General features: G+C 42.6%; 2 protein-coding genes across 2 annotated transcripts in view; both read left to right on the top strand.

Moving 5' to 3' along the window:
- Positions 1 to 1,357: 1,357 nt before the first annotated feature.
- Positions 1,358 to 21,719, top strand: part of LOC118563078 — a 77,975-nt gene continuing 57,613 nt past the window's right edge. The window contains exon 1 of the mRNA XM_036136707.1: positions 1,358 to 1,379. The gene's annotated coding sequence lies outside the window, so the exon portion shown is untranslated. The remainder of the gene's footprint in view (positions 1,380 to 21,719) is intronic.
- On the top strand, positions 11,884 to 19,977 carry LOC118563079. Its single transcript, XM_036136708.1, has 4 exons — positions 11,884 to 12,075; positions 17,828 to 18,025; positions 18,458 to 18,554; positions 18,643 to 19,977. Exons 3-4 carry the CDS (start codon positions 18,485 to 18,487, stop codon positions 19,599 to 19,601), a joined length of 1,029 nt encoding a protein of 342 aa, XP_035992601.1. The 5' UTR covers positions 11,884 to 12,075; positions 17,828 to 18,025; positions 18,458 to 18,484; the 3' UTR covers positions 19,602 to 19,977.

The raw sequence follows: 21,719 nt of genomic DNA on the forward strand, positions 1-21,719 counted from the left end.
TTTGAATCAGCTGAAGACTTCGAACTGCATTTTGTGGACTTCCTGATAGTAAAGAATTACAATAGTCCAGCCTTGAAGTAACAAATGCATGGACTAGTTTTTCAGCATCACTCCTGGACAGAATGTTTCTAATTTTGGCGATATTCCGGAGGTGCAAAAAGGAAACTCTGGAAATCTGTTTAATATGGGATTTAAATGACATGTCTTGGTCGAAAACAACACCAAGATTTTTAACTTTATTACCAGAGGCCAAGTTAATGCCATCCAGATTAAGTGATTGATTAAGAACTTTATTTTTTGAAGACTCTGGCCCAAAGATTACAACTTCTGTCTTGTCAGAATTTAAATGCAGGAAATTTAAAGTCATCCAGCTTTTGATGTCATCAAGACATGACTGCAGTCGAAGTAACTGATTGGATTCATCAGGATTTATGGATAAATATAGCTGAGTGTCATCAGCATAACAGAGGAAATTAATCCCATGCTGTCTGATAATTTTGCCAATCGGAAGCATATATATAGTAAATAGAATTGGTCCAAGAACTGAACCCTGTGGTACTCCACAAGTGACCCTAGAGTTTGAGGAAGATTTATTATTAACATGAACAAACTGGAATCTGTCCGACAGATAAGATTTAAACCAGCCTAATGCTTTTCCCTTAATCCCTACAGTATGCTCAAGTCTTTGTAGGAGAATATTGTGATCAACTGTATCAAATGCAACACTGAGATCTAACAGGACAAGTATAGACACAAGTCCATTATCTGAGGCCATGAGAATATCATCAGTGACCTTCACCAGAGCTGTTTCAGTGCTATGATGAGCTCTGAAGCCTGACTGAAACTCCTCAACTAGGTCATTACTTTGTAAATGTTCACATAGTTGATTAGCAACTACTTTCTCAAGAATTTTAGATAAGAAAAGAAGATTAGATATAGGTCTGTAATTTACTAACTCATCTTGATCAAGAGATGGTTTCTTAAGTAAAGTTTTAATAACAGCTACTTTAAAAGCCTGTGGTACATATCCATTTACCAAGGATAGATTAATCATGTCTAAAATAGGACCGCTGATCAGAGGGAATACTTCCTTAAACAACTTGGTTGGGATTGGGTCTAACATACAGGTAGAAGGTTTAGATGAAGCTAAAATTTTAGATAGCTCAGAAAGCTCTACTGCTTTTAAACAGTTCAGACACTGCGCAGGTTCTAAGGATTCCTCCAATGCTGCCTCACTTACTGAGGACGAGGTAATCATGTTTTGGAGGATGCCAATTATTTTATTTTTAATGGAATCAATTTTATTTATGAAGAATCCCATAAAATCATTACTGCTAAGAGCTAAGGGAATGGATGGATCAACAGAGCTGTGGCTCTGGGTAAGTTTGGCAACTGTACTGAAGAGAAATCTACAGTACAGTATCGACACATTTCCCCTTTTAAAACAACGCATGAACGCGCAGTTATCTCAGATTACTCAATCCAGCCATACTAATCGTAAACAACAGGTGTGTTCGAAGAACTCAATTAGCCGGATCATGATTAGCCGGACGAAATCATCTTGGATGTATCATTTGATCTTGGATGTTTTAAGCAACGTACGAAGAACGGGGCCCTGGTCTGGCGTTCTGTTAGCTCTGTGTGTGTGTGTGTGTGTGTGTGTGTGTGTGTGTGTGTGTGTGTGTGTGTGTGTGTGTGTGTGTGTGTGTGTGTGTGTGTGTGGGAGGGATCATCTGCCATTACCCTATAGCATAGAAAGGATTCCTGGATCAATGTGTGGTTCTGTGCATTTTTGAGTCTCTGCTCTCTTCTTTAACCCCCAATCGTTTGTGGCAAATTTCCGCACATGAGCCTGGTTCTGCTGGAGGTTTATCCTTCCCGTTTAAGGGGAGGTTTCCTCTCCACTGTAACTTCATGCATGTTCAGTATGAGGGATTGCTGCAAAGACATCAACAATGCAGACAACTGTCCACTGTGGCTCTCTGCTCTTTCAGGTGTGAATGCTGCTCGATGCAATCTGGTGGGTTTCCTTAGAAACATTTTGACCAATCTTACAGCCTGATTTGATTAAATTTCATTTTCTAAAGTGCCTTGAGATGACATGTGTTGTGCATTGGCACTATATGAACAAAATTTTATTTAATTGAACTCTCTGTGGCTAGCCTTCTACTATAACAGCTGTACCAACAGTGGGCATCTTAACATCAGTGGGAAGAGTGTGTTGTGTTATGGATGTAACTGGTAAGTGTCTAACCCTGTTTCAGTTAGTCCTCTTCAAATAACCCCCAGAAAGGCTGTTACAGTAGATTTCTGTCAGCCAATTTGTTTACTTTACTTAATTTCTTTCTACGTAATACCACTGACGCACCAAGTTTGTGTGTCTGTGTGTGTGCTAGAAAGAGACAGTATAGAGAGGCAGAGTTACAGCACCCCCTCCTCTGGTTATGAAAACATGCCAACTTCTAGCAATGGCATACACTTGGTATAGCTAATATAAAGCTCTTGAAAAACGCACATTATTCTGAATAAGGGCCGAACTTCCGACTCCTAAAACCTGAAATAGTTAAACACATGGGACACAAACTGCTTTATGAACACTAAATTTTATCATTTCAAGAATGTTTTCAGATGGGGCTGCTAGAGTTGATGGAATGTCCAAACCCAGCGAGGTTGTCGTATCACATTTGACATCCTAATTGTCACTTTCATTGATATGGGCTTTGTGGAGCGTTATAACTTTAAGTACAATCATGTCTTAAAGTTAAAAATTAACACAAATGCAGAACAATATGAAGACAATATTTGCAAATAATAAGATAACCTACTCAAGAAAGTAAAATACTTACTTTAATGAGACCAAAAGAAACATTCCAAAACAAAATACATACAAGTGAAAATACTAGACTTGCTTTGCTTTCAGCAAGGCTTTATCTCAAAGTCTTATTTCTAGACTGCCTAACCAGCCTAACCAGCTGTAATCAGGGTACACTATGCTAATGCCACAAAAAAAATCCTGATTTATAAAATTGTCATTTATCCTGAACACACACCCACATGCAGCATGTCTGTGCATGCAACATCTTTTGTCTGAAGACGTGTGACACAGACTTACAGCCATTGGGAATTGGTTAGCAGCTAGCATTAGCATTCTCAAATTTCCTTATTTATTATCGGTTTAACACTAGTGAAGCTAACATTTTTATTTGTTGTATATGACTTTGTGAAGCTAAACTTTTGTTTGGCTGGTGTTTAGTATATTCAAATTCAGACCAATTTAACACTAGAATTTATATTAATGAATGTTATATTTTCAAGTTAGACTGTTATAAAAAAGGATAATTTTATTTGGCATTATACATACAATGACATTTTGTAGATCAGATGGAGTGCGACTGAGTGCACTTCCCTAATGGCCGACCAGCATGTCTAGTAGGGAATACCAGACGACACCAACACAGACACAGGGAGAACATGCAAACTCTACACAGAAAGGCCCCGGTCAAGCCCAGTATCTTCTTGCTGTGTGGCAAGATTGCTAACCACTGTGGCACCGTAATGCCCTTTGCTTTATATCTGACAATGATATAGTGACATTCAACACAGTGGTTGAAAGTAAGGTCAATATTCATGTATTGTTTGTATGTCATAAATTGTTTTAGGATTGCTTCCGTAAAATATGTTCCACAATGTACAAAACATGAGTGTATCAATGTGTTAGCTAAAATGTGCAGAGAGTCTCACCTCACCATTACTTTCAATGAGATGTTTTGAGAAACTAGAAAGGTTTATAAAACCTTTATAACCCAGCGGAGAGGTCAGCAGGTTAATCTTAGTCGCCCTAGTGGAGCCCTTAGGAGGTCCTTGACATTTCCTGTAGGAACAATTGATAATGTGGTGGTTCCAGGTAACTGTAGACCCATCTACAAAGCAATGAAAGAGGTTTGAAAATCACATGATGGATTCAGATCCTAAAATGTCTCCAAACACCTCCATTGTCAAAACCTTTATTAATCTGGAATTAGTTTGACATGTTTTCATAATCTTTTTTTATGTTTTTATGAAGTGTTCAATAATCTGAATTTGAAGATAAACCACAACCTTGTAAGAATGATCATAGCATAAAGTTTTAGACTTTAAAAGTCACACATGTTAACATCTGCATGTGCACTTAAGTGTTGCATTGCTGTAATGTTATTCATATTTGGTATAACTAAATGGTTCCATCTTGTGGTCAAAGTCAAAAACTACAACACAGCTGGTTGAGAGGTTTGCTGTGATATTCTGTAGTTGGACCAAATGATTTGTGCATTTTTAATCACATGTTTTTTCCAACAATATTGATATATCAGTAACCCAATGACACAAACATCCTAATTTAAAATACCAACTTTTTCCAAGAGCCCCTAAACATCTTACCTTACCGTGTGCAAATAACAGTCTGTTTTAGCCAATAGTTTTTAAGGACTTAATGTTTAGGGCTGTGTTTTAACAGAGAGAGGGTTACTATGAACTAACTAAAAAGGGCTGGACACATTTTACTTGTTTTGCTTTCATTTATATATTCTACACGAGACATATTACGCAATTCTAATCACATCTGTGTCTACATTAGCCATGAAACATAAGCCAGTCTGAGGGCAATTTAAAAGTGATAGCAGGAACTTTTTTCTAATTAAAAATACAGTTAATACATCTACTCTCAAAGAAATAGACATTAAAAATACAGCCGTGGCTGTAAAAGCTTTGAAATAATAATTATAATCTTTATTTGTCCTTGCAACATACATTCCAATAATATACATCCTCTACAATTAACCTATCCCAGTGGGCTGCCACTGTGCAGTGCTCGAGGAGCATTCTGGGTCTAAGGGTCTTGCTCAGGGTCCCAGAGTTGGAGTCTCTGGGCTTCAAATCCAGAACCTTAAAGCCTCTCCAGGAGGCAAGCACCTTGCTCTCTAACCACTAGGCCACCCCTCTCCCTATTGTTTTAGATTTTTGGGAGGATTGTCATGGTATTAAAAAAAACTGTTAAAATTCATTGGCTTTGTTGTTATCAGCAAACATATCTAATTTATGCATAGATAAATTGTGCAGAGTGCTGACTCTGCCATGTCATAAATTCTGCAATTCTCAGGCCTGCTGTGTGCCAACCTCTGGCCCAAATCCTGACTTATGGCAAGCTAATCGTGCTTGAGTGCTTTGTAATAACAACAAACTATCAGCTCCCATTTGTCCAACTATGTTTTGAGACTTGAACACAAATACAGAACAAGGTTAAAGGTTTTTTACAACCTATTTTTACACCACAGCACGGCTACCGATACCGATACCCGATACCTGGCGGTGCAGTATTGGCCGATACTGATACAATACCGATACCATCTGTTTGAAATGTATGTGTGTGTGTATATGAAGAACTGCATACTACTTAGGGTAGTAGAACTTTTTATTGCCTACCTGGAATGGGTGACAATAGTTGAATAAACCTTTGGCTATGAAAGGCCAAAATAGTGCAACTTTCATGAACTTATATAACATGTATAATACTAGTCGGGAGAGAGAAGGCTGCGTTCAAGTGACATACAAACATCAAAATGGTATAGGTGCCCTATTTGTTGGTACTCGCTGATACCGATACCACCATTTTAGTGCTGGATCGGAGCCCCGTCCGATACTGGTATCAGTATCGGTGCAACACTAATATAAACCACAATAAAACAAATTCAATTAAATTTTATTTATATAGCGCCAATTCATGAAACATGTCATCTCAAGGCACTTTACAAAGTCAAATTTAATCATACAGATTGGGACAGATTATACAGATCAGTCAAAAATTTCCTATATAAGGGAACCCAGTTGATTGCACCAAAGTCCCGACAAGCAGCATTCGCTCCCGGAGAAGCGTAGAGCCACATGGAGAGTCGTCTGCATTGTCCATGGCTTTGCAGCAATCCCTCATACTGAGCAAGCATGAAGCGACAGTGGAAAGAAAAACTCCCCATTAACGGGAAGGAAAAACCTCCAGCAGAACCGGGCTCAGTATGAACGGTCATCTGCCTCGACCGACTGGGGGTTAGAAAAGACAGAGCAGAGACACAACAAGACAGAAAAAAAAGCACAGAAGTACACATTGATCCAGTAATCTGTCCTACATTAGATGGTAATAGCGGGTGATCTGTCTTCCCTGGATGATGTCACAGCTAACAGAATGCCAGACCAGGTATACCTACCATGAAGAAAAAAAAGAGAGAGAACAGAAAGTTAAAAGCTGAAATGACAACAGTCATTTCAAAGCAATGCAATGCAAAACAGTAGAACTCAGTAGAGTGAGAAAAAAAGGCCCTGATGTCCTCCAGTAGCCTAAGCCTATAGCAGCATAACTACAGAGGTAGCTCAGGGTAACATGAGCCACTCTAACTATAAGCTTTGTCAAAAAGGAACATTTTAAGATTAGTCTTAAAAGTAGACAGGGTGTCTGCCTCACAGACCAAAACTGGGAGTTGGTTCCACGGGAGAGGAGCCTGATAGCTAAAGGATCTGCCTCCCATTCTACTTTTAGAGACTCTAGGAACCACCAGCAGACCTGCAGTCTTAGAGCGAAGTGCTCTGTTAGGAACATACGGGGTAATCAGAGCTCTGATATATGATGGAGTTGGATTATTAAGGGCTTTATACGTTAGAAGAAGAATTTTAAATTCTATTCTTGATTTAACAGGAAGCCAATGAAGGGAAGCTAAAATTGGAGAAATATGATCCCTCTTGTTGATTTTCATCAGAACTCTTGCTGCAGCATTTTGGATCAGCTAAAGACTTTGAACTGCATTTTGTGGACTTCCTGACAGTAAAGAATTCCAATAGTCCAGCCTTGAAGTAACAAATGAATGGAGTAGTTTTTCAGCATCATCCCTGGACAGAATGTTTCTAATTTTGGCAATATTCCGGAGGTGAAAAAAGGAAACTCTGGAAACCTGTTTAATATGGGATTCAAATGACATGTCTTGGTCAAAAATAACACCAAGATTTTTTACTTTATTACCAGAGGCCAGGTTAATGCCATCCAGATTAAGTGATTGATTAAGAAGTTTATTTTTTGAGGACTCTGGCCCAAAGATGACAACTTCTGTCTTGTCAGAATTTAAATGCAGGAAATTTTAAGCCATCCAACTTATTATGTTATCAAGACATGCCTGTAGTCGAAGTAATTGAATGGATTCAACTGGATTTATGGATAAATATAGCTGAGTGTCATCAGCATAACAGTGGAAATTAATCCCATGCTGTTTGATAATTTTGCCAATCGGAAGCATATATATATATTAGGGCTGGGCAACGATTAAAATATTTAATCGCGATTAATCGCCCTGATTAATCGCATTGTATTTACAAACTCCAAGAATGAATTCAAAAGTAGTGTAAAGAGCACTTTTATTTTAATGTTCTGCTGCCATATGAACAAAAGTGTTGTAACATTTGTAGCACTTATTTTATACTGGATATTTTCAACCCATCTATTGAATTTAGTGCACTACTTGATCTTTTCTTCATAAGAGAACAGCAAGCACTGCAGCCAAAATATGGCCTTTTTTGACCTGCTGTATATTAGCCAGTCCCTAAGCTTGATGTATCATGAAATTGTTGACCTTTTGGGTTTTGTGGTTTTTATTTTATTATTACAATTAAATAATAATAATAATAATAATAATAATAATAATGTTATGTTCAGTGTTTTTTCGCTAATCCACCTCTTATATATTTCATTCCTTATGTAATTTTGTCTGTGTTGTGTGCACCTGCCTGTTGCTTTAATCCTATAAATTTCCCCGTCGTGGGATAAAAAAAGGATTAGCTAATGTTATCTTATCTTAAATAACACTTTTTAATATATGTACTGGGTTCTTTCAAGGTCTTAATTACATGTTATGTGTGGGCTCCAGTAACATCCATCCATCCATCCATCCATCCATCCATCCATCCATCCATCCATCCACTGATCTACCTGGATGTTCCCTGGAGGACTGAAACGCCTCAGTCAGAGACGTCTGTGGGTCTGTCGGGGCAATGAGAGAAGTTTCGTCTCCTCTCTCCGTTTCTGGGGCTCGACGTTTTCATGTTTTTTCACGTGCTTAGATAAATGTGTTGTGTTTCCACTGAAATGAACCGGCTTTTTACAAAACATACAGCTTGATTTCATTTACGGTATTAAAATAAAGCCAAACGGTGCTACTTCCTCTGTTCATGTATTTTCGCTGCTGCGGTCTCTCTCAGCTGTTTGTTTGTTAAGTTTGTGTGAGAGCTGAGTGGGCGGGCCAGGCTGAGCCTGCGTGCTGATTGGCTGGCGCCGCTGAGCCATGTACGAGAGGGGAGGGGGAGCGGGAGAGTGCTGCCGTGACAGCGCGCTGCAGTCAGCGCGCCTGCTGACTGACACTGACTGAAAGCATGTGAGCAACATGCGTTAATGCGTGATAAAATAAATATCGCCGTTAATAGTGTAATGAATTAACGCGAAATTAACGCGTTAACTTGCCCAGCCCTAATATATATATATATATATATATATATATATATATATATATATATATATATATATATATATATATATATATATATATATATATATATATATATATATATATATATATATATATATATATATATATATATAGTAAAGAGAACTGGTCCAAGGACTGAACCCTGTGCTACTCCACAAGTGACCCTAGAGTTTGAAGAAGATTTATTATTAACATGAACAAACTGGAATCTGTCTGATAGATGAGATTTAAACCAGCCTAATGCTTTCCCCCTTAATCCTACAGTATGTTCAAGTCTTTGGAGGAGAATATTGTGATCAACTGTATCAAATGCAGCACTGAGATCTAACAGGACAAGTACAGACACAAGTCCAGTATCTGAGGCCATGAGAATATCATTAGTGAAATTCACCAGAGCTGTTTCAGTGCTTTGATGAGCTCTGCAGCCTGGCTGAAACTCGTCAGGTTTTCTTTGTAAATGTTCACAAAGTTGGCTGGGATTGGGTCTAACATACAGGTAGAAGGTTTAGATGAAGCTGAAATTTTAGATAGCTCAGAAAGCTCTACTGCTTCTAAACAGTTCAAACACTGTGCAGGTTCTAAAGATTCCTCCAATGCTGCCTCACTTACTAAGGACAAGGTAATCATGTTTGGGAGGATGCCAATTAGTTTAATTTTAATGGAATAAATTTTATTTATGAAGAATCCCATAAAGTCATTACTGCTAAGAGCTAAGGGAATGGATGGATCAATGGAGCTGTGACTGAGTAAGTTGGGCAACTGTACTGAAAAGAAATCTAGGATTATTTTTATTCTCCTCAATTAATGATGAAAATATGCTGCTCTAACTCTGCGAAGGGTCTTTTTTATAAAACAATAGACTGTCTTTCCAGATTAGGTGGGATTCCTCTTGGTGTGTAGAGTGCCATTTTTTTCTCCAATTTCCTAACATTGTGCTTCAAGGAACACAGCTCTGAATTAAACCAGGGAGCCAGCTTCCTGTGAATAATCACCTTCTTTTTCAAGGGAGCTACATTGTGTAATGCAGAACGCAATGACGAAGTCACACCATTAACAAAGACATCTATTTATGAATGGGAAGAAACAACATTGCTGCTATCTGCAGGGTAATTCTGCAATACTGAAGATATTACAAGGGTGACAGACTATTTAAAGTTTGATGCAGCATTGTTCGATAAAGATCTACTATAATGGAACCCTCTTTTGGGGGCGGAGAACTCAGTTAGATTAAACTCAAATGTTATTAAAAAATTATCACATACGACAGGGTTGTAGGAAATACTGTTAATTCTTCACAATCAATGCCATATGTCAGCACAAGGTCTAAAGTATGGAGCCAAGAGTGCGTTGGTTTATGCACCTTTTGAGCACCTTTTTAAAGGCTACACTAAGGTTATCACATTCAGTGTCAACTTGAGCGTTGAATCCCCCACTATAATTACCTTGTCAGTGTTTATCACCAAATCAGTTAAGAAGTCTGACAACTGATCCAAAAATTCAGTGTAAGGGCCTGGTGGACGATACAAAACAACAAACAGAAGAGGTTTTATTGCTTTGCAATTTGGATGAGGGAAACTGAGAGTTAAATGTTCAAAAGAACTGTAGTCATTAATTGGCCTGGGACTAATTAATAAATCAGACTGAAAGATGGTTGCCACTCCTCCTCCTCTTCCCACAGATCTGGGAATGTGGAAATTTGAATAATTGGAGGGAGTTGACTCATTTATACTAACGTAGTCCTCTTGTAGCAAGGTTTCTGTGAGACAAAATGAATCAATCCGATTATCGGAAATCAATTCATTAACTAACAAAGTCTTTGGAGGGAGAAACCTTATAATTAATAGACCACGTTTAATTGTTTTGTTTTTTGGTTCAAGGTGAGCCGTATTGATTTTTATTAGATTTTTATGATTTATTCCTTTTAAATTAGTTTTTGATCTATTCAGTTTTGGCTGTGGGAAAGACACCGTCTTAATAGGGTAATGGGTGGGTAACAGTACAAAAGCTGCAGAGAGGTGTGTTAAACTACGGCTCGGCTTCCTGGTCTGGACCATGGGTTGTCAGTATTTAGGAGAACTAATAAATCTGTCCAGATTCCTAGAAAGAAGAGCTGCACCATCCAAAGTGGGATGGATGCCGTCTCTCCGGATCAGACCAGGTTTTCCCCAGAAAGTTCACCAGTTATCAATGTAGCCCATGTCGACCATAGTCAAATGCCTGCCAGGGGCCAGAACGGGCAACATCGAATCCTACCTGAAACTGCTGGCCTGGTTACCCGGCTGCTCGGATGCTGCTGCTGGAGGACCGCTACGTGAAGTTACTCTATGTGGCTCCTATGGGTCTCCAATTCTGACATCCTCGCCTCCAAAGCTACAAAAACACTACATTAATTACATGTACCATTATCACTAAAGGAGGCAGAGGAATAACTAAACATCTGACACAGAGAGCAGGAGATAGGGGGAGACATGGACAGAGACAGAGAAGCGGAGGACAGAGTAAGGGGGGAAGCCATTATGGAGCTAAAGCTAGGCTAGGCCAAAGCTAGGCTAGCGCCCTCTTACCACGCCAAAAAAGCAAACTGTGTGAAATAAGAGTTCCCAAGTACGATGTGCAGCAACAGGGAATGTTTTAAAAACAAGTGCTTATGTGTTAGAAACAGATTTTACAGCAAAGAGATTAAAGATAAAAGCGATGCACACCGTGGCAAACAGGAAGTGATGCCTCCACAATGAAATATACAGTATATCTAAAAAATTATTTGAACTAAGATATGTATTCTAAAAACACATTTTTTGCATTTTAACTGGGTAAGCAAAATTTGTATGCCTACAATATTTGGAAGGTTACTTAGCAAGTTGTAAATACCTTCTTTGCTAGTGCATAGCTACATTTTGGGGTATGTGATTTCTTTTTATCAGCATCCACCAAATATTGGTATTTTTTTCTTGCTTATTTGGAAATATGATAAAATGTTGCTGAGTTTTGAGATTTTGCCAATACACAAAAACCAAGCATTGTCAGTCACTTCTGATCCCAGAGCAGCACAACTCCACTTTCAGGACTGATCTGGGTGTACTTCAGAGGTGCCCCGCAAATCAATTTTACTCCGATAAACATGCTGCAGGCATACTTGCATCTGTCTGTTCTGTTCTCCTCCAACCAAACATTAAATTTGAAGGTAGCATGGAAAAGGTGAAACCAGCAGGAAAATGGGGTGATGTATGTGCTTTTAGCTGACCAAGCTAATGGCCATTTTATTTTGTAAATTTGTTTACAGTTGCTTACATTCAGCCTAATAGACCTTTTTCACGACAACCGGAAGCTGCGTCTGAAAGGGCTGGAGCACTTCCTGTTTTACTCTGAAAAATGTCTCTCCTCCAGTGCTTTTCGTCATCCTTACTTAGTTTGCCAACACTTTCTTTCGCGGATGCGCAGGAAATCGCTGCGGCGAATTCCCCCACCAACAAATCTGTGAAAGGATACAAGTTCTTCCACGAAGAATATATCCACAGCTATCAAGGTAAGAAAAGACGTAGCTTAGCGAGCTAACCGCTAGCTGCAAGATATGAGCTACACAAACATCGTAATGAAGCCTAACTTAGTATCTAAATTATGTGGAATATTGGAGACGGACATAGTTTAAACTTTTCAGTTATATTTTGACATTCTGAAATTTGTTTGCCACTACAGTTTGTGAAAAACAGCATGCTAGAATGTTATGTTAGTTCTGAGATTCTAGATGATGCTTGATGTTGAAACTATGCTTTACTTCTGCATGCCTGTAGTGTCAAATATTGTCGAGGGACAGGTAGTTGTCAGAGCTAGATGCTTCAGATCCATGAAGAAAAATGAGGAACCGCACAAGCTGCAGGTTTGAAACAGTCAGAAAGCCGGTTGGCTCTTGTTCGTTGGTTCGAGTTCCTGTTCATGTTTGACGGCTGAAGAACTTTCACGTACGACTACTGGACTACTTAGGGCTTATTCTAACATTTTCCTGTTCAGTTGTTACTATTTGTTTTATGTTTCTGTTGCGGTTGCAACATAATCTGTGTATTCTTTCTGCTGTTGTTGAACCTTACCTTCAAACTAGAATATATTACGTATTTAAAGCTGTCATGGTTGAGTTTGGGTTGGGCTTTGTTTTTCTGTTATTTTCATTTTTTCATCTTTTTTGAGTTAGGTTTAATTTTATTTGTTTTCAGTCATCAGTTATTTTCTGTCAATTTTTCACCTCACCTCCTCAGCAGTCAGTCACACCTGTTATCATTTGCTGGTTAATTAGTCAAACCCTGGTTTCACCTGTTAGTTCTCTATTTAAACCTCCCTCTGTCTTCAGTTCAGCACTGGGCCGTCATCATCCCACACCTCTCCATGCCAGTTCCCGGTTTGCCTTGGAAGCTTTGTTTTGCTCCTTTTGTTAAGGTTAGTCCTGTCAGTCACTCTAAAGACTGTTTGTTCACTGTTTGTTCCTGGAGAGGTTCTGCTCTGTGCCCTGGTGTCTCTCAAGTTCTGCTAACCTGACTAGCCGCCCTGGTGAAGCTCAGCTCTGTGCCCTGGTGTCTCTCAAGTTCTGCTAACCTGACTAGCCGCCCTGGTGAAGCTCAGCTCTTTGTCCTGGTGTCTCTCAAGTTCTGCTAACCTGACTAGCCGCCCTGGTGAAGCTCAGCTCTGTGCCCTGGTGTCTCCAAATGAACTGCTAACCTGAGTGCTATGAGGCCTGCTAGCCGAGCAGCACCTAGCAAGTGTGGACTCTCTGTCTCCGGGCCGTCAGCTCCTGCCATCACCTTCACTCAGTTTCGGTGCAACCAGCTCCTCATCAGACCTCCACCCATCAACCTTGCAATAAAGACTCTCAAACTTTTAGTCCCGTGTGTGTGTCCTGAAGTTCATCGGTAAACAAAATCCTGACAGTACGGCCCAGTCACAAGGTGAACTCAGGCGCCATGCGGGACTTACCTGCAGGAGTTGACGACCCGGAAATCATCGCATATTTAGAGATGTGCCAACGTCAGATGAGGGAAAGGTACGCCAGGATGGCTTCTGCCCGGAACCCTGCGCCACCGATCCGGGCCAACTCTACTCCCCTGGTGGTCCAAGTGGGTGTGGTAACGGCTACTTCAGAGCCCGGGAAAGGAAGCCGCTCAGCCTCTCGTCGTCTCGGTCATCATCTCCATGACTCACAGCTGGCCCCTCGAGTAAAGCACATCGTTCCACCTAGCAGACCCCCACGCATCAAGGAGAGCCAGCTGTGGGAGTTCTACTACGGAGACCGAGACGACCTTCTGCCCTGCTGGCCAGCTGCCACCCCCGAGATTGCCTCGGATTCCTCATCTGTCCCCTCCCGGCGAAGACAGCAGAACCACCGGCACGGAGGGTCCGTCAAGGTTCAAGAGGAGGATCCGCCTCCAACCTCGGCGCTCTCCGAAGCCTGTAGCCCGGCGCCGCTCTCCGAAGCCTGTAGCCCGGCGCCGCTCTCCGAAGCCTGTAGCCCGGCGCCGCTGCCCGCCGAAGCCTGTTGCCCGGCGCCGCTGCCCGCCAAAGCCTGTTGCCCGTCACAGCCCGAAGTAACCGAAGAGTTGGTTCAGTCTCCGCCCGAAAGCTCCGCTCTGCTTGCCGCCGAAAGCTCCGTGCCGCCTAAAACAGACCCGTCGGCCGACGAGGGAGTTGTTTTGCCTCAGCCCGAGGCCTCCGAGGGAGCCGCTTTGCCTCAGCCCGAGGCCTCCGAGGGAGCCGCTTTGCCTCAGCCCGAGGCCTCCGAGGGAGCCGCTTTGCCTCAGCCCGAGGCCTCCGAGGGAGCCGCTTTGCCTCAGCCCGAGGTCTCCGAGGGAGCCGCTTTGCCTCTGTCCAAGTCCCGTGAGGAGGTCCAGGAGGACCTGCCTCCGCCCAAGTCCCGTGAGGAGGTCCAGGAGGACCTGCCTCCGCCCAAGTCCCGTGAGGAGGTCCAGGAGGACCTGCCTCCGCCCAAGTCCCGTGAGGAGGTCCAGGAGGACCTGCCTCCACCCAAGCCTCGTGAGGAAGTCCAGGAGGACCCGCCTCTGGCCTCGGTTTCCACCGAGACCTGTAGCTTGGCACCGCCTCCAACTGATCTGTTCGGCCAGAGCCGCAGATTGCGGACTCCGAGCCGCTCGACTCTGCCTCGTCGGGGCCGTCCACCACGGCGCCCGCCTCTGACTTCTCTGTTTGGCCGGAGCCGCAGACTGCGGACTTCGAGCCATTTGACTTTGCCTCGTCGGGGCCGTCCACCACGGCGCCCACCTCTGATTTCTCTGTTTGGCCGGAGCCGCAGACTGCGGACTTCGAGCCGCTCGACCCTGCCTCGTCGGGGCCGTCCACCACGGCGCCCGTCTCTGACTTTCCTGTTCGGCCGGAGCCGCCGACTGCGGTCTCCGGGCCGCTTGACTTTGCCTCGTCGGGGCCGCCCTCCTCGAGGGTTTAGTCGGGCGATGCTGCTCCGCCGCCTGCCTCGTCCAGGACGACCTCCACGAAGACTTTTTCTTTTTTGCTTAGCAGCCGTTCTTGCCTGAGCCCTTAAGGCCAGTGCCTTCTGTTATTTTTTGGGCTCGATTTCAGTTTTTGATTTACTTAGGATTTTTGGGGTTTTAGAGTTATTTAGGGGTTCTTGTTTCCTCAGAATTCTTAGTCTCTGTTTTTGCTTTTGTTTGTCCTGCTCCGTTTAGGATTCTAGATTTTGCCTTAGTTTCCAAGCTTTGCTTTATTTCCTCACTTGCAGCCTTAGTTCTCTGGTTTTCTCGCTAGTTTACTTATTCATGTTCTAGTTTTCTTGTTTTGCCTTAATTTCTAGTTTAGCCTTAGTCTCCTAATTTTGCTTAAGTATTGTTTTTTTACCTTAGTTTTTCAGCTTCAGTTTTGTGTTACTTTAGCTATCTAGTTTTTACAGTAGTTTACCAGTTCGGGTCCTAGTTTCTCTGTTTAGTTTTAATTTTCTGGTATCGTTTTAGTTTTCTGCTTAGTGTTTTTTGTTTTGATTCAAGGGTTAGCTTTAGTTTTTTCTTTTGTGGTGCTATCCCTGTTCTAGTCTTGCCTTTATTTTTTAATTCTTAGTTTAAATTCTTTATTTTGTCCTGCGCTCTCCCAGTGCTCCTTAGTTCCTAGCGCTTGCTTAGGCTTCTGACCCCTGATATGAGCTGTTTCACGCTCCTTCGGTTTGGCTTAGTTAAGTTTTTGGCCTTCTTGTTCCTCGGCCTTCTCAAATTTAGACCCCTTGGATCCTCGGCGTGTTAGGACGCCCTTTGTTCTCGGTTCCCCGGCGTGTTTGGACGCCCTTTGTTCTCGGTTCCCCGGCGTATTTGGACGCCCTCTGACTCTTGGTTCCCCGGCGTGTTAGGACGCCCTCTGACTCTTGGTTCCCCGGTGTGTTAGGACGTCCTCTGACTCTTGGTTCCCCGGCGTGTTAGGACGTTCTCGGTTCCCCGGCGTGTAAGTACGTCCTCCGTTCTTGTTCCTAGGCGTTTTAGATGTTCCTGCTTCCCTCACATTCCGACGTTCTCTTCCCCAAGCCCCGGCGTTTACCTCACGCCCCGGCGGGTTTCTCTTTGGCGTTGTTGTGCGCCCGTTCCTTCCCTTTGGCGCTGTTGTGCGCCCGTTCCTTCCCTTTGGCGTTAAGTACGCCCGTTCCTTCCCTTTGGCGTTAAGTACGCCCGTTCCTTCCCTTTGGCGTTAAGTACGCCCGTTCCTTCCCTTTGGCGCTGTCGTGCGCCCGTTCCTTCCCTTTGGCGCTGTCGTGCGTCCGTTCCTTCCCTCTGGCGCTGTCGTGCGCCCGTTCTTCCCTCTGGCGCTGTCGTGCGCCCGTTCTTCCCTCTGGCGCTGTCGTGCGCCCGTTCTTCCCTCTGGCGCTGTCGTGCGCCCGTTCTTCCCTCTGGCGCTGTCGTACGCCCGTTCTTCCCTCTGGCGTTGTCGTACGCCCGTTCTTCCCTCTGGCGTTGTCGTACGCCTGTTCTTCCCTCTGGCGTTGTCGTACGCCTGTTCTTCCCTCTGGCGTTGTTCGCCTGTTCTGCCTTGTGGCGATGTTCGCCTGTTCTGCCCGTTTTTGCCTTGTGGCGATGTTCGCCTGTCAGCGTCGGTTAGATGCCCTTTGTTGGCCTACCAGGGGCTGTTAGTAACCCCTTTAGTCCGCTTTTGTTTTTCCTTGTTTCAGATCGCCCTGAGTGGGTAGTTTTTTGTTTTTGGCCCACCATCCGTACCACCCTCCACCCACCCTGCTTTGATCTGTTTGGTTTGACCCTAGCCCGCCATCCGTACCACCCTCCACCCACCCTGCTTTGATCTGTTTGGTCTGACCCTAGCCCGCCATCCGTACCACCCTCCTCCCACCCTGTTTCGGTCACCTTGTAGTTTGTTTTGTTTTTTGGTATGTTAGGCCGTCCGGAGACCGGCCTTGAGGGGGGGGTAGTGTCATGGTTGAGTTTGGGTTGGGCTTTGTTTTTCTGTTATTTTCATTTTTTCATCTTTTTTGAGTTAGGTTTAATTTTATTTGTTTTCAGTCATCAGTTATTTTCTGTCAATTTTTCACCTCACCTCCTCAGCAGTCAGTCACACCTGTTATCATTTGCTGGTTAATTAGTCAAACCCTGGTTTCACCTGTTAGTTCTCTATTTAAACCTCCCTCTGTCTTCAGTTCAGCACTGGGCCGTCATCATCCCACACCTCTCCATGCCAGTTCCCGGTTTGCCTTGGAAGCTTTGTTTTGCTCCTTTTGTTAAGGTTAGTCCTGTCAGTCACTCTAAAGACTGTTTGTTCACTGTTTGTTCCTGGAGAGGTTCTGCTCTGTGCCCTGGTGTCTCTCAAGTTCTGCTAACCTGACTAGCCGCCCTGGTGAAGCTCAGCTCTGTGCCCTGGTGTCTCTCAAGTTCTGCTAACCTGACTAGCCGCCCTGGTGAAGCTCAGCTCTTTGTCCTGGTGTCTCTCAAGTTCTGCTAACCTGACTAGCCGCCCTGGTGAAGCTCAGCTCTGTGCCCTGGTGTCTCCAAATGAACTGCTAACCTGAGTGCTATGAGGCCTGCTAGCCGAGCAGCACCTAGCAAGTGTGGACTCTCTGTCTCCGGGCCGTCAGCTCCTGCCATCACCTTCACTCAGTTTCGGTGCAACCAGCTCCTCATCAGACCTCCACCCATCAACCTTGCAATAAAGACTCTCAAACTTTTAGTCCCGTGTGTGTGTCCTGAAGTTCATCGGTAAACAAAATCCTGACAAAAGCTAAACATGCTAAATGTATTGATGTACAAATTTGTTGCTAAAACACTTCTCTGTTTTAGATATCACTGGGTGTTGGAAAAGAAAAGGCAGAATTGTTGGATTATTCCTGTAGCTGTGCAGCTGGTAAATGTTTTTGCAATCATGTAGTTGCACTTCTTTACCAGACTGCACACTACTCCCAACTCCAGCTGCCAAATGTTCCTGCTGCACTGGCCTGCACTAGTGAGTTACAAAGATGGCACAGACCAAGAACACAGGTAAAAGAAAAAAGAGTGGAACACATTGTCCTATGGTACGTCATATCCTACAATATGCTAAATATATTACATAAACTAAATTAAATATATTGATTTATTTATATATATATATATATATATATATATATATATATATATATATATATATATATATAGATATATATAGATATATATGTATATGTATTTTATAAGTACTATATAAAATTTGTTGTACTATTAATATTGTGTCAAATATAATTTATCATAATTTTTTGGAAATTTTTTTTTAGGTAGTGAAAAAAATACTGGCCCAACTGCAATCATTTAGTTTTATTTGCAAGTTGGGTAAAAGTCTAAACTGCCAAATCAGTCCCATTATGTCATAACAAATTGCTCACCCATCCCTTTATTTCTTCTTTAATTTGACATATCTTGTTCTCTATTTCTTGTAAGGGGATACATCCTGAACCTGTCAGCGACATGGTGGTGCGGAAGCCCAAAACTATGGGGAAAAGATATCTGCACTCCAGACTTTACAGAGCTTACACAGGTACAACTTTTGGTTTAGTTTTTTGTACCTATGTTTCCTTTGTCAAAAGTTAGTATGATTATTATTATTTTGTTTCTGATGTTTGCAGGACCGCTTCCAGATCCCGACATTCTGGCATCAGGAGAAATACTACGGCAGCTGGAGTCCCCACCACTTATCGCTGTTGTCCTAGATGGTCTTTCTAATTTGGAGCTGGTTCCATCCAAATTTGGGCCTGTGCCACAGGGCTCACCTATGTCTTATCAGTGCCCACCTGAGAAGTCCTCTGGTAGTATTATTCTGCACCACATGGCTCCAGACTTCCCTTCTCTTCCTTTGATGCTGCATAGATTTCCGAATATGTGTTTTGTGCCCACACTCGGTCAACTTATACATCTTCAGTCTCTGCAAGTGTCCCTGGAAATGTCTTATGAAATAGAGGCCAGAACAAGAGAGCAGTCCAAATGTCCTGCATGGGTACATCTTCGACAGCCAAGACTTACTGCTAGCCGTTTCCGTGATGCTTGCAGAGGAAGTGCAGAGGAGGAGTCTGCTGCCACGGCACTGGCATCTCGGATGATCAGGGGGTCAACTAGACAAACTGCAGCCATGAAGCGTGGTTTGCAGATGGAGTCTGAGGTGCTGGCAAACTATGCTGAGATGTTGAAGGTCAATGTGCTCCCTGTGGGATTCATTGTTCGCCCTGACACCTCATATATTGATGCAACTCCAGATGGCAAGGTGTATGATCCGTCAGAATCACCCCCGTTTGGACTGGTTGAGGTAAAAAGCAGCACAAAGAATGATGTGTGTCAGGTTGCTCACCTCAAGGTTCAAGATGGCCATGCTATCTTGAGGCGTTCACATGCATATTACTGGCAGGTACAGGGTCAGCTGGCAGTCACCGGATTAGAATGGTGCGACTTTGTCACGGACACGCTAACAACAATAACTGTTGAGCGGGTGTGGCGTGATGAGTCTTTCATTGATCAAATGAAATCTAAACTAGACTTATTTTACTTCAACACCTTCATTGATGTGTTCATGACAATGCAACAAGAATTATAAAATGTGTAATTGACCCTTTTGTTCCTTTGCATTTCAAATACTTAATCTCAGGGTGTGTGAATCACTGTAAATATATGGTATTAATGACACATCAACAGATGTGCAAATTCCTTTAAAAGGCAGTTGCATAATTAAAAAAAAATTGTTTTAACTGCAGTTGTCTTGTAACCTTTGTTTTAAAGTTGCTTCTTCTTAAGGTTGTCTTAAGTATTTGCAACTATTGTTTAGATTTGATAAATATTAATTTGCAGGATAATTTAAATCAGTATGGTGTACAATTATAAGATATGAAATAGTTAAGGGTTTTTTGTTTTTAGATATTGTAAATTGTACTTGATTTGTTTTCCTTGCAATTCCACTTAAACAAGAAAATACCAAAAAAAGTACAGTATGCTGCTCAAGTGTGTTTTATTGAATATCTTTTTTTAGTCTTGTCATTTAAATAACTTTTTACATAGCACTACAACAATTAACATACAGAAATAATTTAGTCAGCAACACAAAATGTGCCTTGATAATTACCCAAAACACAACAGTTGTGCCAGATTTGATTGACAGTTCCTATTAAAGTGAGAGGCACCGGAGAATTCCAGATGTGGTAGCACTTTACTCTAGCGATTGCTCGCTCTACAATGATCCGCAGGCGAGCAATGGTCTGGGTCTCCTCTGTCTCTTTCTTGCTGAACTGGCCAGGATGTCTGAATGGTGGAAGGATGAGTTTGGCTCCAACTTCTTGAAGGAGGTCTTCAATGAGGAATCCTTTATCTGCCATGACTTCATCTCCCAGCTCAAGCAGAGGAAGGATTCCACTGACCTTTGTTATTTCTTTGTCTGAGATGCAGCCTGTGTACAATGCTGAAATAAATGTCACCAACCCACAGGGAGCAACTCCAATCAGCCCTTTCGGTGTGGTTCTTGTAGGCTGAGAACGTTTCAGACTGTAAGGTGAGGGATGATGGTGTCTCCAGAGCAACTTCTGTGCAGTCCAAGATGACACGGACATTTGGAGAGAACTTCAGAAATCTGAGGCATACTGGCTTTTACCTTCTCACGACTAATCCACAGGTTGATGGAAGAGAACACAGTGAAGAGGTAGTTGGCCCAAGTGATGGTCACTCGGCTGACAGTAGCTATGCTGACTTGAAACATGTCAGCAATGAGCTGCTCCTTCATGCCCACTGCTACCCTGAATGAGTACATCAGGAACTCATCGATCAGAGGCATGCAGCGGGCAGGGCTGGCTTCAGCACAGGCTTCCTCTCCAAGCTTCTGTACTCTGGTCCAGTACACCAGGCGTGATGCAGAGGGTGCAATGGACTCCCAGAAGATCCGGAACACACAATCAGATGGAAATTTGGTGTAGAATCGGATATGGTCATCAGAGGCACAGTAGCGGCTAAAAAGTGTGGTAGACAAATCCACTTTTTGAAGTCTGGCCTCCAACTCCTTGATGTAATCCAGAGCTTCATCAAGTGCAGCTTTAAAACCATAAAATAAAATAAAAAAATGCGGTTGGCGAGAAGTTTTAATTATATAAATTTAACATTACTTATGTGAAGATCAATACATGTGAGTTGGAGCATGTATGTATACATAATCTACACAAAAAATGCTACATAACTACCACATTTTTGTGGTAGTTATTTAGCACAAAATACATAACTACCACATAATCAATTAGCAATTATTTCATTATGTAAACATAATAAAATTATAGCAATAGTTATATTTGACTGAAATTATCTTACATGCCAAATGTATACAACATAGTATCTTAATTTGATGTTTTCCTGCGGGTGGATGTGCCACATAATCATGGTCTACAGTAGCATTTTCAGCCTGGCTAGCTTTCTGAGAGAGGACAAACTGGCGTTTCTTAGCCCTCTCGAAAGCAGACTCTCTTGTTGCTGGTGCAGTAAAGTTATTCCAGGTGAAAAGGGAAGGAACAGCTCCACTTTTAAGGCGGCTGGTGGGGGATTCGCTAACAAAATCCTCCAGTGTGAAGTGTCGGCTACATACAAAAGTGCTCCCTGTCTTTATGCAAAAGTTGGGACCTTTATCTCTTCGGATCGCGTGGATCCACTCCCTCCGTTGGTCTGGGTCCGTCGGGAATGCATG

Source organism: Fundulus heteroclitus, chromosome 5 (genome assembly GCF_011125445.2).
Source record: "Fundulus heteroclitus isolate FHET01 chromosome 5, MU-UCD_Fhet_4.1, whole genome shotgun sequence".
Classification (NCBI taxonomy): domain Eukaryota; kingdom Metazoa; phylum Chordata; class Actinopteri; order Cyprinodontiformes; family Fundulidae; genus Fundulus; species Fundulus heteroclitus.